The sequence below is a fragment of the Sinocyclocheilus grahami genome, unplaced genomic scaffold (assembly GCF_001515645.1).
Source record: "Sinocyclocheilus grahami isolate Dianchi unplaced genomic scaffold, SAMN03320097.WGS_v1.1 scaffold31.1, whole genome shotgun sequence".
Classification (NCBI taxonomy): domain Eukaryota; kingdom Metazoa; phylum Chordata; class Actinopteri; order Cypriniformes; family Cyprinidae; genus Sinocyclocheilus; species Sinocyclocheilus grahami.
This window is the reverse complement of record NW_015505210.1, coordinates 1,696,245-1,712,296: the sequence shown is the minus strand read 5'-3', so window position 1 is coordinate 1,712,296 and position 16,052 is coordinate 1,696,245. Positions and strand designations below refer to the sequence as shown.

The window sequence follows — 16,052 nt, the reverse complement described above, 5'->3', positions numbered from 1 at the left end:
GGGGGGGGGGCAACCAGATTTCGGGGGGGGCTGGTGCCCCCCCTGAACCCCATGTAGCCCCGCCCCTGCCGAACCTTACGCTTCACCTATATCCTACATAATCCGCTGGAACGCCACTCTCTCATGAACATGTGTATGACAGTTAGCGGAAACTAGAGATTACTGTTTATTAAGTTTTACATTTTTATGATGGATGGATGCACTTTATTGGACTTCTTTTGGACTATTGAAAAATTACACCCGTTCACTGCCATTATAAACTTGGAAGAGTCAGGACATTTTTAATATAACTCCGATTGTATTTGTCTGAAAGAAAAAGTCATATACACCTAGGATGCCTTGAGGGTGAGTAAATCATGGAATAATTAAAAAATATAATTTAAAGTATTTACATATATGTTTTTAAAGACTTCTTTCACATATAGAATATATGTTTAAAGCAAAGTGAATGATGATGCCACCTTTTCAAGTTGGCCATATAAGGACATGGAGGTTGATGATCTATGAACTATATATTTCTTTTACTAGAGGTGTTGTAAGCTCAGCAACAAGAATCTCTCTGTAGTGCCACAACCATGATCTCATCACCGTAATGAGTTTAGCTTTCATCAGTCTCTCACTCTTCCTCACTCTCTTCCTGTGCTATTTAGATTTGTCATTAACCCTCGAACGGTTCATGCCAGACATGTCTGATGAGCCCAGAGACATTTTGGGAGCAGTGTGAAACTGGGGCCTGGACATTGTGACAACACACCATGGCATCTCCCGTTTTGTCATGGACCCTGAGGATGACCCTTAAGAAGCAAAACAGGAAACCATAACGGTGCCACCTCACTTACTCTCAACACACTCATTCTCGTCCCGTATATCAGACGTCAAGGGGTTACCATAAAGTCCGCTCTATGTAACATCTATTTTGGGACGGAGAGGCCAGCTCTCAGACACTTGGAGACATGCATGTTTATCCACCCGCTAAGGTATTATCAGTCACGTGACATCATGTGATGATGTCAAGGACTACTACACACACCACGTTTTGCAGGAACACGTCAAGTTGATTAATAGCTTGTCTCTAGACTAAAGCAGAAGGGATGTACAAGACAGCAAAGACGTATGTCTTTGCAAAGCAAATTGCACGTACGCCGGTGTCACATGATGCCTTTGAAACAATAAACCACCCTCTTTATAAACTGTTTTTGTAACTAAACAACACCAAAAAAATAAATAAAATAAAAAGGCATTCTCTGCATGTATACACATTTTTACAGATTGGTCTCAATCCATGAAAAAACAGTGATATACCAGCCAAAGAGATGAAAGATAGCCATAACCATCTCTATACCTGCATGATCAGCAACAGCTGCTGGTATTTTGAATACTTTAAATAAATAGAGCAAGGGACAGCTGGGTAATCCTGAACAAACGGAACAAGAGCCCCTCTTCATCCTCAAGCTCAGACCTCTTGCCAATGTCACAGAAGCAAAAAAAAGGTTTACAAATCAATATAGTCTCATTACAACTCACAACTATTTTGTTTTGCTAAACTGGTGGCAACTTTTTTTTTTATCTCATTTGTACGTTTTTGTACAACTTGCTCACACTTATCTTGTTTATTACAAATTGAATGTTTTCTTGCAAATCACATTGCATGAATAAATAAAAAAAAAAAAAAAAGATCAGTTTGTTTTAAATGTTTTTTTTTATTACGTTTTTATTTTTTATTAATATGTAAAAATACATTTATTTTCATTTCAATGATATACTCAAATCTGTTTTGTAGTTAATGCCTTGTACACATGTACTTCTTTTTATAAGGAGGTTTGGTTCACTCAAACAGTGGATGATAAATGGCTTTGATTATAATTATTTTCTACCATACAAAAACTGCAAATGACTTTTGTTAAATGTCCCATCTGGTTTTCATCCATTAACAGGTTAAGAAAGCCTTGGAGAATTTTTGAAAACGTGTGGTAGACAAACCTAAAACAAAACAAACCTACTTGATGAGTTCACCCACAGTATTAACATAATATTAATTGTAATGCACAAATATATATATATGGTAATGCACAAACGCACACACACGTATATATATATTATACATTACTGGTTTGGTGTCCAGCATTATTCTCACAGTCTTCAAAAACCTGGATTCATGACCTAGACCTGGAAAAGTCATGGAAATTTACAAAATAATAATAAAAAAAACCTTCAAACCTTTATATAACCTTTAAATCACAACGACTGAAAAAGTCAAGGAAATCCATTCAAAACAATTATGGAACATTTATTTATTTATAATTGTTTTATTTTTAATGTGATTTTTTTTTTCATCGACTTTGACAGTGGGAGCCTTGGAGTGTAAAATGTCGAGAACCACTGGCCTTACCGATGGGGCCGAGGGGGCATATAAGAAGGGAAAAGAAAAAACACTGGTTTATGTAAAAAAAAAAAAAAAAAAAATGTTAAAAGTATAAATTAAAATGTTTTAATAGTATTGGTAGGAATGAGAAAACCAGGGATGGAGCACAGGCCTCGACTTCAACAGACAAACCACTACCAATGTCTAATGGATTTGTGCCCATGCCTTGAATGTTGCTGTTAGCCTTATGTGTCTAGACTTGCGATGCAGCTCTCTAATCTGGGAATTAAGAGAAGAGGAAACGTGTCGTCATGAAGTTCAAGCACAAGTCGGCCAAGGGAGACAAAAAGTTGTGGACTTTGCATCCAAGAACACAGTCCATGTTGCTCATGTCACCTCAAATCTTTCACAGAAAAGGAAAGATTTCCAGACATTTCTGCTGAAAATTGCTGTCATTACGAACAATCCTTTTGGCTCTAAGTCCAACTCATATGACAAAAAGGGGTCGAGAGGCATGGTTTGCATGACTCTGATGTAACATGAACCTTGCGTTGGACACAAGGGACCAGTTCCAAATCTCAGACAGGTGCTAATAATAAATCCATGTGGTCTTGTTAATAAAAAGCCACTGAAAGGCTACTGGGAGTGAGGATCCTGGCAGGACATGGGTCACTGGACTTGGCTGTTATTTTTATTTTGTTTTGCCCACTGGTCTTTCGGTTATGATCCTAGTGCAACTGAGAAATGCTAAAAGCATTCTGGACACCATGCCAGAAGGTTAGTTAAAGGTGCTTTGGCCAGCAATACTGTGAATCTTTCAGTGTCATCTTGAAAATCAATCTATGTTAAAGTGATAGTTCACCTAAAATTGAAAATTCTGTCATCAGTTACTCATCCACATGTTGTTCCAAAGCTGTAAGACTTACGTTCATCTTCAAAACACAAATGAAGATATGTTTAATGCAATCTGAGAGATTTCTGTCCCTCCATTGAAAGGCCATGTCATCAAAACTTCAAAAAAAATTCATAAAGAGATTGAAAAAGTTTGTAAAAAGATTGTAAAAGTAAATGAATGAAGCAGCTTAGTCGTCTGAAGAGATGCAATTGCTTTATATGGAGAACAGATTTAATTTAGGCTTTTGTTCGCATATAAACATTGATCAACATAAAAACATCAAATATGGTAAACAGAAGCTCAAACGTGTTTGTGTGACATGTGAAAACAAACCTGGTGGTTCTTGAGGGAAAGTGAACATATTTGAGTGACATGTGAGAACAAACCTTATTGGTTCTTGCGGAAACTTGAATGTTCTCGCATAAAACACGTGAAAAACAAACCCCATTGGTTGTTGTGGAAACTTTAACATGTTTGCATGACATGTGAGAACAAACCGCATTGGTTCTTGCGTGACAACCACACTCTTAAAAATAAAGGTGCTTTAAAGGTTCTTCACAGCGATGCCATAGAAGAACCAATTTTGTTTCCACAAAGAACCATTCAGTCAAAGGTTATTTAAAGAACCATCTCTTCTTACCTTTTTATAATTTGAAGAACCTTCTTTCACCACAAAGAACCTTTTGTGAAACAGAAAGGTTCTTCAGATGTTAAAGGTTCTTTATGGAACCATTTAGACAAAAAGGTTCTTCTATGGCATCGTGAAACACCATTATTTTTGAGAGTGCAAGAGCATTAAAACTTCTGTTTACCACATTTGATGAGCTCTATGTTTGTGTTGATCAATGCTTATATGTAAACAAAAACTAAATTACATCTGTTCATCATATAAAGCCCTCTGTCTTTTCAGAAGAGTTCAATTCATTTTCAACTGTTCCATTAATATGGACTTATTTTACAATCTCTTTATGAACTTTTTGAAGCATCAAAGCTTTGGTGGACTTTTAAACAACAAACACAAATCGGTCAAGTTTCATTAAAAATATTCTCATTTGTGTTTCAAAGATGAACGAAAGTTATATATTTTTCTCACTAAGAGCTCAATCATGACAGTTGTTGCGTACACTCCTTACCCTAACCAAACAGATCTCCCTGCACACTCTGGGAATGAAACTTATCACAATTTAACTGGAGTAGAAAAATAATGGCCAATGATCCCATTACACAGCGAGGGTCCCTGCATTCCAGAACAGAAGCACCATTTCCATGTGCAGGTCGGGCTTTGTGGGGAAGCTCTGACAGGTGTTGCATTGCCAGGCGAGCAGAAAGGAACACTAAGAAACTCAAATTAAAGAGCTCCGACAAATCACTGGAAGCCACAAGCAAGAGTAAAAGATTTACGGTTTGCAGTTTCTAAACATTCTGGACAATCTCTACTATTGAGATGTGCTGCCAAAACCACTGCTATGTTCGATGGCGTTCCCATATTTAGGGATACTGTCTTTAAAAGAGTAACGCAACAGCCCCATATCTGACCCTTGGTGCCTTGAAGTCCAGAGAATGAGCATGCAACAATTTAAAACTACACATATAAGAACATTTTAAACTGTGTATTATGCATTTGAACTAAGAGCATTTTCTTTGATAGCATTGCTGGCTCAACTGCCACCAAGTTAACGTGGTCCTTGTCTCTCGAGGTTGACGGTGACACATGTGGCCACAAAGACAGCCATTCAGCTCTTAACCAACCGTGACTCATCAATAATGAGAGGAGGCTAGCAGTCAAGTGTATAGCTTACCAACCATCTGCACAGAGAAAAGAGTCTGAGGGCTGAAGTTGTAAAAAAACAGATGTCTTGGAAAGTCTGGCAGCCCTTCAAAATATAATAAACCTTATAACCTCATAATCATAAAAAAAGGACAAAAGGCTTACTGTGAGTTTGTTACCTTAGTAATAAAATGTTTTAGATCGCATATGTAATTTTGATAATAAAATTGTTGTTAAACACAAAGACATACACCGTGGTTCAAAAAATTAGGATCAATAAGATTTTTATTCCGCAAGGACGCATTATATTAATTAAATAAGTGACAGTAAAGACATTTAAAATGAAATTTAGAATCCAAAAAAAATCTATCACGACTTCCACTAAAATATTAAGCAGCAAAAACTTTTTTCAAAACTGATAATTAAAAAAAAAAATGTTTCTCAAGCAGCAAATCAGCATATTAGAATGACATTTTAAAAGTTATTGAAACAGAAGACAGTTATTTTAAACTAATAATAGCTCACAGTATAACTGTTTCTAGAGTATTTTTGATTAAATAAAAGCCTTGGAGAGCATAAGAGACTTCAAAAGCATTAAAAAAAATCTTACAGACTCTAAACTTTTGAACAGTAGCGTAACCAACCCTATAATGACACTGAACAAATGTATGTAATTAGGGTTTATTCACCACAAGCTATAAACGAAAAATTGCACAACATGTAATATTTAAACAGCAATTTACCTTGAAAAAGAGCCTTTGGGGGGCCATAACTGAAATATGGGCCACTTGGCACTGCTTTTTTGATTGTTCAGGGTCTTTGATCAAAAGTGAACTTCCACACGTAAATAAATAATTAAACTGAACAGAAATTATGTGTAGTCTGTTGTGTATATAAGTCATCACTGGTGCTCTGTGAATGAGACAGACCTCTTCAGATCTCTTCAAACCCGCAGTCTCTTCTTCTCTTCTCCTAGTGATCATCTCACAAATCTCCCGCTGGGACGCTCTGGCTCTGGGTATATGGTGCGGAACGTGAGGTTTATTCGAGGCCCACGGTCATGGTACTCCTTTGCCACCTGGTGCTATTTAAAAAACATTAATAATGTTAAAACTACACTCACAACAAGGCAATGTAGCCATTGGGCAAAGTTAAAGGAGGTTAATCGAACTCCAAGTGGCCTTGGCATTCGCCTCAAAAGACAGCGGTGATGCATGATGTGTATTACATAATTCAAATATGATTATGCATTGTGTCATGTATATTTAGACAGACAGATGATAAAGAATGTAGCTTGACTAAGCAAAAGCAGTATGTTTACATACACAATTACATTGTTGAACTGGTGTCCCCTGTTATGTTTTTGATCCAGAACATCCCTTTGACAGTTATTTAACAGCTTTCAAAGCCTCTAAATTTCGAACACATTTTAAAGGCAACTGTGAACAGCCATACATATGGGTTAAGTTAGCTTTATTTTGACAGGTCAATGTGAGTTATGTCAACCTAATAAGATCGCCTGAAAGCTTTTTGGCACAATCCGCGAGTGACCTTTCTTGAACAGTTTTCAGATGTCGCCATAAAATGTTCTTGACCTTTCTCTGTTCTTTGTGCCTCACCAAAGGCCTGTGGTTTGTCTTGGAGTCGGAATCCAAAAACAACTTCTAGCAGGTTTTTGAAATGAAATTACAAAAGTGCAAAAAAATTGAGCAAAAAGTGCTAAATAACCTTGCTAAATCAGATTACAAAAATGGACAAAAGGTAAACAAACCCAGTTAAATGAAATTACAAACATGCAAACAAATGAAAAAAAGTTAAATGAAAAATAAGCTGTAAAAAAGACTATTAAATGAAACTACAAAATGTACAAAAATTTTAAATTACAAATTAATTTACAAAAATGTAAAATAACCCTGTTAAATGAAATTAGAAAATGTACAAAAATGTAAAAAAAAAAAAAAAACGTTTAAATTAAATTATAAAGTGTAAAATAACCTGTTAAATGAAATAAAAAAATTTAAATACAAAAATTTAAAATCTGTTAAGCAAAATTATAAAATTGTACTAAAATAGAAAAAAAACCTAAAAGGAAAAAAAGGGGGAAAAAAGAAATTAAATAAAAATAATTATAATTACACTTATTTAATTACATTTAGCAGTTTCTTAGTTTTGTGAATAAAGTTCATAAGTCATCATAACATTACCAAATTATTATTCTATCATTACTACTATAAGTCAATACTATTATCATATTTAATAGAGGTGTGTTTGCATGAAAAGAGTGACTATAATGACTTAATTTAAATGAAAAGCATTGCTATTTTAAAGCATTTAGCCACCAGTCAAACAAGTACGTAGTGAATAAGGCACAGGTTTTTGCTCTGATATCATATGTTTTGTGAATTCTCCCAATTGTCTGTAGTATTTTTTGTGCAATGTTTTGCAAAGTCTTCCTTGGAAACACTGTCTCCTTCAGTTTGCTGTGAAGAAACACGTTCACTTTCCCCCTTCACATAGGCGGAGCGTGTGTAAGGCTTGGCCACAGGTTTTATGGCAAAAATGCCACTAAATTGGACAAAAATGCTCCAGCACAAACAAATTAAATCTATTGTGTCTATTGCTAACAAAGTGAAAATGAATAGAAAGTGTCGATTGCGGCTTTACAGTTTTGCACATTATAACCAATCCCACTCGGTACTGTTGAGCTTAGGAATGCAATGGCCAATCAGAGGCGTTCAGTTGAGTCATCGCTGAAACTCATCAGCTTTGTTGAGTGCGCACGCGTGTTCGCTGACTGAAATCCGGACTCTTGCGAATTCTCTCATCATGAACAGCAAAACGCAGATGTACGTACAATGTAAGTAAGAGATTCCTTTCGTAGTGTACACAGTTTCAGTGATTTAGTTTTTTTGAGAGTTCTTAAGTTAGTGATGATGTCACTTCCTGTAGGCTATGTAATTTATTCACCGTTTGAATAACCGTGGAAAGGAAACGTTATATAATTATCAATTTCTAATGTTTTAAATAAATTGTAATGACGTTAAATACAAATTCAGTCCCATTAAACATTTTATTAGTCTACATGACACCCATGTCTGGTTCTTGCCTGAAAAGACATGATGTTTGTATTTAATAGATTTGGCTGCTTTTAGCCTTACCCTGGAGTTGGTTCACCCTCCGCCTATGCCCCTTCACACTGTTACACATCAGCAGAAAACAGTGTCTGCACTTAACGCTCTCTGGATGGAGGACAGTGTGACTGTTCCAGATCATCTCTACCATGTGTGATTGGTTTTCCAGAACATACTCGAGCCAAAACAAATAAACACCATCTCCACCCTTCCACTTCGATTTAGCCATTTTCAGCCTTTCTCCACATTCTGGCTTAACATCAGCGTTCAGAAGACTGTTATTAACTGGCAGCTTAACCGCTCACATTAGACTAAACAAGAGCTCCTGCTGAGTGAGCGGCGTCCGGCGGGTTTGCGGCAACCACATGTGACGACCCCGGGCTGGACTCCGCTTCATCCACGGTGGAAGCCGATCCGGTGATCCACAGCGCGAAGTTGATGTATTTCCTTTGCAACCAGCACGGATCAGCTCTAGGCATGATGAAGCGGATATCGTCCTCTTTTGGAAGGCCAAACAAAGTAGTTTCTTCAACGAAACACACAGTGCCTTCACGACATGGCGGCGGCGACAGCAACAATACTACAGCGAGAATAAAAGTTATGCCTTCTTTCTGTGTGTGAACATTTGGGCGGTGTTATGCAAATCTTCCCACACAGTGACATAGACATGTGGGGGCGTGTTTAAACGAGGCGTTTTAGGTAGGCGTGGACAAGTCTTAATTTTTATAAAGAATGTATCTGTTTGGATTTGAGACTTTAGACTTTGCAACTTTAGGGATCTTATCTATTCACGAACAGCTTGTAACATTCCAAAGAGTAAGGAAAATTTGAAATTGCATCATATGACCCCTTTAAAATTCTGAACGGTATTGATAGATAAGTCAATAATTATTTTCATGTTATGGCCAAAAACTGGATAAATGGCAGACATTAACATTTTTAATGAACGAGAATTAAAATTAAAATTGAATGCTGCAATAAAATTAAATTTGAAACCAATATATATTAAATTAAATATCCAAACATTAGATTTAAAAGTTATTAAGATTAATTTGACTAGAAATATATTAAATTAAATATCCAATATTGACATATCGATAAATGAAAAATAAAATCTCTAATATCAGTCGATATACCAATATATTGTTGGGCTTCACGATTTGAGGGGGAAAAATCGTATTGTGATTTTTCTGATAAAAACGGCAACTGCCATTTAAAACGTGAAGCTCTTTTAAAGCTCCAGAATTACTGTGCTTGTCTGTAGGGCTGCACAATCTGGCTAAAAAAGTTGTGATTACATATAAATTACTCTAATACTTATTATTTTTAATATGATTATTAGTATTAGAAATGAAAAATGAACAAAATAAGAAATATTACTACTGTAATATTTCATTGTAAAATACAAAAATATAATAACAATTATAACGTTTTCATTTAACAGCACTGTGAAATTACAATTACTAAGAATTTTCAAATGTTAAACCATTGAGTTTGTAGCGTAAAACCACAGGGATCCCTTAAAGCTTCTCTTCTGTTGACGAAAGCTGCCAACCATAATCTGCAGTTTGGTTTTATTATGATTAATTGCAGCGCTAGTATATCGTGCATCCTTAGGGCAAACACTGTTATTCCCATCATTTAAACCCTAGCATGACTGTGACAGGAAATGATACATTCGCAGACTCACAGGAAGTGGCTGCTTTCGGAGACTGAACACTCTAGTGTCGCCCAGACTCAGAGAGGCGATGATGGGCTGGGGTCCTAATGATGGCTCGTTGTCACTGTGCCAGCCAATGCTGTCTTTACCATCCCGGTACAGGTTACACAGCAATGAGTTAAACTTGTGACCACTCTTCTGCTCAACGCCCAGACATAAAGTGGTGAGAACTGGATGCCACTGTAATAGGAGGAAAATACAGAAATAGATGCTTTACTTTACATATTGATAGATGTCATTTTTGTTTGCTCACTTGCAGTATGCAATAGTCATATACCTGAGTATTGGCCTGCATAGCGGAGCGTGAATATGTATACGGCAACTCTCCATACCAACAAGTGAGCCTGGGTTCCTCATATGCATCACCTGAAGTGCAAAACATACTGAATATGAAGCATGTTCAGCTATTTCTACTTTCAATACTGCCTAACATCTATTTAAAGGGAAATTAAAGGGATAGTTCACCCAAAAATGAAAATTCTGTCATCATTTTCTCACCCTCAAGTTGTTCCAAACTTGTAGGAGTTCCTTTCTTCTGTTGAGCACAAAAGAAGATATTTTGAAGAATGTTTGTAACCAAACAGTTGACGGTAGCCATTGTCTTCCATAGTATGGAAAAAAAAGAATACTAGGGAAGTCAATGGGGACCAGAAACGGCTTGGTTTCATTTTTGGGTAAACCATCCCTATTAAGTAATATTCAGTTAATATTACTGATAATTACTACACTAATACTATCAGATGAGAACAAAACTTGAACTGAATTATGCTGGATAATGAAACTATTGTCTTCTGTAGAGCAGCTTTACAGCTGAAACTGAATTAATTCCACAATTGATGAATTTTGCAACATATTGCTATTTCTGTGACGCTGCTTTAAAACAATCTGTATTGTATAAAGCGCTATATAAATAAATGAGACTTGACTTAATAATTTTAAAATAAAACTAGATTTTTAGCTTTTCTGAAGTACAAACAAATGTTTGTACCTAAATGTACCTAAATGCCAAGAGCAAAACTAAATTGAGTTCTAAATGGATTTCGCATGTTGCTATGTGGTTTCTAGGGTGTTCTGGGTGGTTATTTACCACAATCAGATTTTTTTCACCTGTTTTATAATCTGGAAGGCATAAAATCATATTTCAAAATGCTTAAAAACTAATAGCACATCTCTCCACAACAAACCGCCTGAAAGCTCGTGGAACCAGAATATTTGTCAAAACGATCTTGATTAGTCACAGTCAAATGTGAACTGCTCTTGGTCCAAAGCAAATGTTTAAACATTTGGTATATTTGGGACTTTTTCAAATGATGTCGGTCTTGGAGAAGGTAAACAGATGAGGGAACTGGAGGCAGTGGCATTCCTGCCAATTTACTGATGGAGAAGGACTGGAAAATGTGAGTCATTGTGGAAAGAGCACTTTGTGAACAAGTGAGTGGGACTGACGCAAAACGTCATCATCAACGTGTGCACAAAAACATGCTTATTTTGATTCTTCTGCTTTGGTCTTGGGTCAGAACCTGTTTCCCCACATTAGCACCAAGGTTCAACATATGCTACTGGAAAATAATGTTTTTGCTGCTGGTTCAATTTACTTCAATAAAAAGAACAAATTTCATAGATTTTTGTACACTAAAAATACATAAATCTGAAGTTTAATTAATTTGTGCTGGGACTATAGTACATGAATCATTTTAGTTGCATTAACTGAAACTGCATGGGTCTTTTATGATGACTATGCTGATGACTATATTTTTAAATGTTTTTATGATGACTATGGTATTCATTGCTTCATTCAATGAACATAGCTGTGCTAATGGAAGTGCAGTGACAAAATAAAAATGCACGTCTAAAATTAATATCAATGAATTTTGTGTAAACACTTGCCTTAAAAGTTAAATAAAATCAGTTGATGTACTTGTTCACTTTTTTAATTTTACTTAACTAAGTTGGGTGGATTTTACTTAATTCTATGTGTGAAAGTTACTTGAAAAATATGAGTGCAAAAACCTACAGAAGAAAAATTGAGTAAATTTTACTTGTGCATTACACCCTGTTACGATGCTATTATGACACTTTTTTATCCCTATAAAGCCTACTGTATCATACTGGATAAAGGAACATGATTAAAACTTGAAAAACCTGCTGGGCACAATCTACTAGGTCTGATTTATATTTTATACTTTTTTTATCAAATAAAGGGCCTTTTAGTATAAATGTAACAATGTCCCCCTTCGGTTTATAGTTCATGTGTCATTTTGCTGTGAAATCTTTAATGATCTTTATGAAGTAAACATAAGAACAACTTTTATATTGTTAGTAATATTTCAAGACAAACCCTTACTAGTCTGAAGCAACTTTTACTTGATTATCCATACATTTTTAGAAAATTCTTGTTGAAATGTGAATATCAAATATGATACATCATTCTCTTGAGAATCATTTATTTGTTCAGCTCTCAATCATCATTTAAATATCATCTTACTTAGACATTATTGGGAGATACAGAGTGACAACTGATATTTATATGATAGATTATGCAAGTATTCTATTATGTTGTTATACTCATTGATATCTTAAAGTATTACATTGCAAGCTATCAAAATATCATAATATTTTTGGACATATAAATATCAGCAACTGCACTGACTTGTATATTGTAAGCCTGATATATAAAATGATACTAAACATAAAACACACAAACTATATATATATATAATTTATAATTATTACTTGTATTTTCTATGTCAGACTTTACAGGGTTAACCATGAAAGGGTAGGGGGTGTCTCGATTCTCTTTTGGTTGGAGGGGTAGGGGAAGGGCCAGATAGCCCTTCAAACGAAGATTTTTCGGGACCCACTTCAAATGAAGTGGTGCGAGAATGACTTCAGCATATGCCGGCTACAGAGCAATATGGCTGCCCATAAATGGAAGCATTTTTGCCATTAATAAGGATTTTAATGAAAAATAATTGTTTGTTTTCATAATTATGGTCATGTTCTTCAAAGAAACGTTTACAAAATAAAATTGCAATTTGTTTGTTACATTTTTTTTTTAAAGCATTAACTGACTGCATGATAATCCCACAACATATTTTCACGTCTGATCAGGGCCGTACCCACCATAGACATTGACAGAGACAAGATCCCCCAATAATTATAATTTTTTTCTTAAATATGGTAATTTGTGTGTGTGTGTGTGTGTATATATATATATATTTATATATACAGTGGATATAAAAAGTCTACACACCCCTGTTAAATTGCCAGGTTTCTGTGATGTAATAAAACTACACCATGACATTTTTTTAGAACTTTTTCCACCTTTAATGTAAACTATAACCTGTACAACTCAATTAAAAGACAAACTGAAATCTTTCAGGAAAGGAGGAGTAAAAATAAAAAAACTAAAATAATGTGGTTGCATAAGTGTGCACACTCTTAGAACTAAGGATGTGGCTGTGTTCAGAATTAAGCAATCACATTCAAACTCATGTTAAATAGGAGTCAGTACACACCTGCCATCATTTAAAGTGCCTCTGATTAAACCCAAATAAAGTTTAGCTGTTCTAGTAAGCTTTTCCTTACATTTTCTTAGTCGCATCTTACAGCAAAAGCCATGGTCAGCAGAGAGCTTCCAAAGCATCAGAGGGATCTCATTGTTAAAAGGTAAGAGTGGGCAAATATTGCCAAGTCAAGATGTGCCATGCTGATAGACTCATACACAAAATGACTGAGTGGTGTAATAAAATCAAAAGGTGCTTCAACAAAGTATTAGTTTAAGGGTGTGCACACTTATGCAACCACATTATTTAAGTTTTTTTATTTTTACTCCTTTCCTAAAAGATTTCAGTTTGTTTTTTAATTGAGTTGTACAGGTTATAGTTTACATTAAAGGTGGAAAAAGTTCTGAAATTATTTATCTTGGTCTTAATTTTGTTTTACATCACAGAAACCTGGCAATTTAACAGGGGTGTGTAGACTTTTTATATCCACTGTATATATATAAAATGATGAAGCACGTCATAATCACAAAATTACCCAGATAATTGACAGCATACCATGTCAGCATTTTGGAATCTTGAAAGTTTGTGGTAAACATCAGCGCATCTCCTTAAACGTAGGATCTAGCGACAACGTATGATGATGTGTAACTGTGTAGTAGTGGTTTCTCATTTCTTAGGGGAATATCTTAGATGAAGGGGTATAAAATAGAATTGGGATTGGGCCTATATCTCCAGTTAACTAGGAGGTTAAAACACATTTTTTCCCCCCTCAATTTACATTACCTCAACAAGCAACTCACCCATCATCCTATAATTGGTCTTTTGTGACCATGGCAGTTCAGCGAGTAGCTTGCTAAACATACAGTCGGCCTCCTCCTGCTGTAGAAACCCTGGTATGAGTCGCAGTCTGGACAGAAGTAGTACACAATTACTTAAATGCAGGTAGGGATCTTCTGAAGGTAATTTATTTTAGTTTAGGCCACTTTAAATCTGAGCATTGTTACCTGGAGACACCAGTAGGCCCTTGACTAATCTCATAGTCACCAGCATTTCTGAGAAAGAGAAGAAAACGACACACTTGATATACATGCTGTGTCAATCAACAGGTTTTATTGCTTAAAAAGGGCCCGGGACTGAGTCACGCACTCGATCACTTTCTCTACAGGAATCTCTCTGATGGGCTAAAAAAAAAGAAATACAGAAAAATCAGAAACACTCAGATTTGACCACTGTCCAAGAAAACAGCATATAAAAGCCACAGAATGGCCCTTACATCTACTGGCTGATGGAACTCAAATGATCGCGGTCCACATTTCCACGATTCTGCTGCCGAAGGGACATGTTGAGCTGAAACAATAAATGCAAATCCTCTTAATTTAGAAAGCAAAACATTGATACACTGTTCTACACCTATATTGCCTGTTTTCCCCCCTGAAGTCCATGTAAAAGGTTTAATTGTAATTTCCATGACGTTTTCACAACTTTATTACTGCTTCTTGAAAGTAATTTATTTAAGCATTTATGGTAAAAATAATAAAAACACAAATCATTTATTCAATCTCCGTTCCTTTTAAAATTGTGTTAATTTTCACGATGTTTGCAAACCTGGAATCCACTGTATGTTATTTAAATCAGGCCATGTTGTGGAATACTAAACGTGTTAATATGTAAACATGTCAACAAAATTCATGTTTTTTAAAGACATCTTTAACTTTTACTGTACCGGTATTATAATATGAGAAAGATGGCATACCAGTTGGCTGTTGTGGTTTGTGAAGAGGTTTGGCCCAGGAGCCCTGGACTCTCGCTCGCTGCCTTTTATCACTCATTAAAAGCTCAAAACTTATCTGACAAGACAAAACACATGTCAGTGGGCTTTAGTACCTTAGAAGGACAAAATGTTTTTATTTTTTCAAGTTTTACAACTGACTACAGAAGAAATGTGCTGCCATCTTCAGGTAATTTCAGTAAATCACTCATTACAGGATAGCACTTTCATTCTGGAATGTGCATATAGGTCAGTTTCAAAAACCAATCTTTTCAAAAGTATATATGATGAGCACAGAGAACTATATTATAAAATGCATAAGTATGTTTGATGTAAACAGACTTATGACATCTTGTATACTAAAATTTGCACACCTCGACCGAGACACTGTTTTTAAGTTTTCAGTAAATTTTTAATGACCTGACAGCGTTGTCCCAAAAATGAGCAACTTAAACAATACTTACACACAGTAGCTTCGGTGCGATTTATATCATTCTTCAGAGCATTGGTTGAACATTTGTGTAATAGAAACACAATCAGTTCTGGTGTTCGACAAAACGTGTCCGTGTTCCTACAATGACCGGTGAAAATGCTTCCTAGTTCCTACCCTGAGATGAACGATACCAACACGGTTCCTTCCCCCTTCTTCTGGATTTACACTGCTGTATATATATAATATGTATAAAATATGTGAATAATACAAATACAATGCTGTATATTTAAGATGTACTACGTATGCTCCTACATACTTCTAGTAGTTTTCCACACTCTAAAAAATGCTTGGTTGTTTCAACCCAACTTTGGGTCAAATTTGGACTAACCCAACTTTTGTGTTAAAAATGTAATGTAAAAATGTAACCCAAAAGTTGGGTTAGTCCATATTTGACCCAAAGTTGGGTTGA

General features: G+C 35.5%; 1 protein-coding gene across 5 annotated transcripts in view; it reads right to left on the bottom strand.

The window, feature by feature from the left end:
* alkbh3 (alkB homolog 3, alpha-ketoglutarate dependent dioxygenase) overlaps nt 1-15,780 on the bottom strand; it is a 19,005-nt gene extending 3,225 nt beyond the window's left edge. The window contains exons 1-9 of one of the 5 annotated variants that reach the window (XR_001607599.1): nt 15,615-15,748; nt 15,136-15,229; nt 14,656-14,729; nt 14,529-14,563; nt 14,387-14,434; nt 14,183-14,289; nt 10,154-10,242; nt 9,847-10,056; nt 5,955-6,109 (exon numbers count right to left, since the gene is read on the bottom strand). Coding sequence is in view for 4 of the 5 variants with exons in the window: in XM_016260406.1 (XP_016115892.1) it covers nt 6,005-6,109; nt 9,847-10,056; nt 10,154-10,242; nt 14,183-14,289; nt 14,387-14,434; nt 14,529-14,563; nt 14,656-14,729; nt 15,136-15,211 (744 nt within the window). In the remaining variant the exon portion in view is untranslated. The other 4 variants (XM_016260406.1, XM_016260394.1, XM_016260387.1 and 1 more) reach the window with 4 other exon arrangements.
* Between the last annotated feature and the right edge of the window lie 272 nt (nt 15,781-16,052).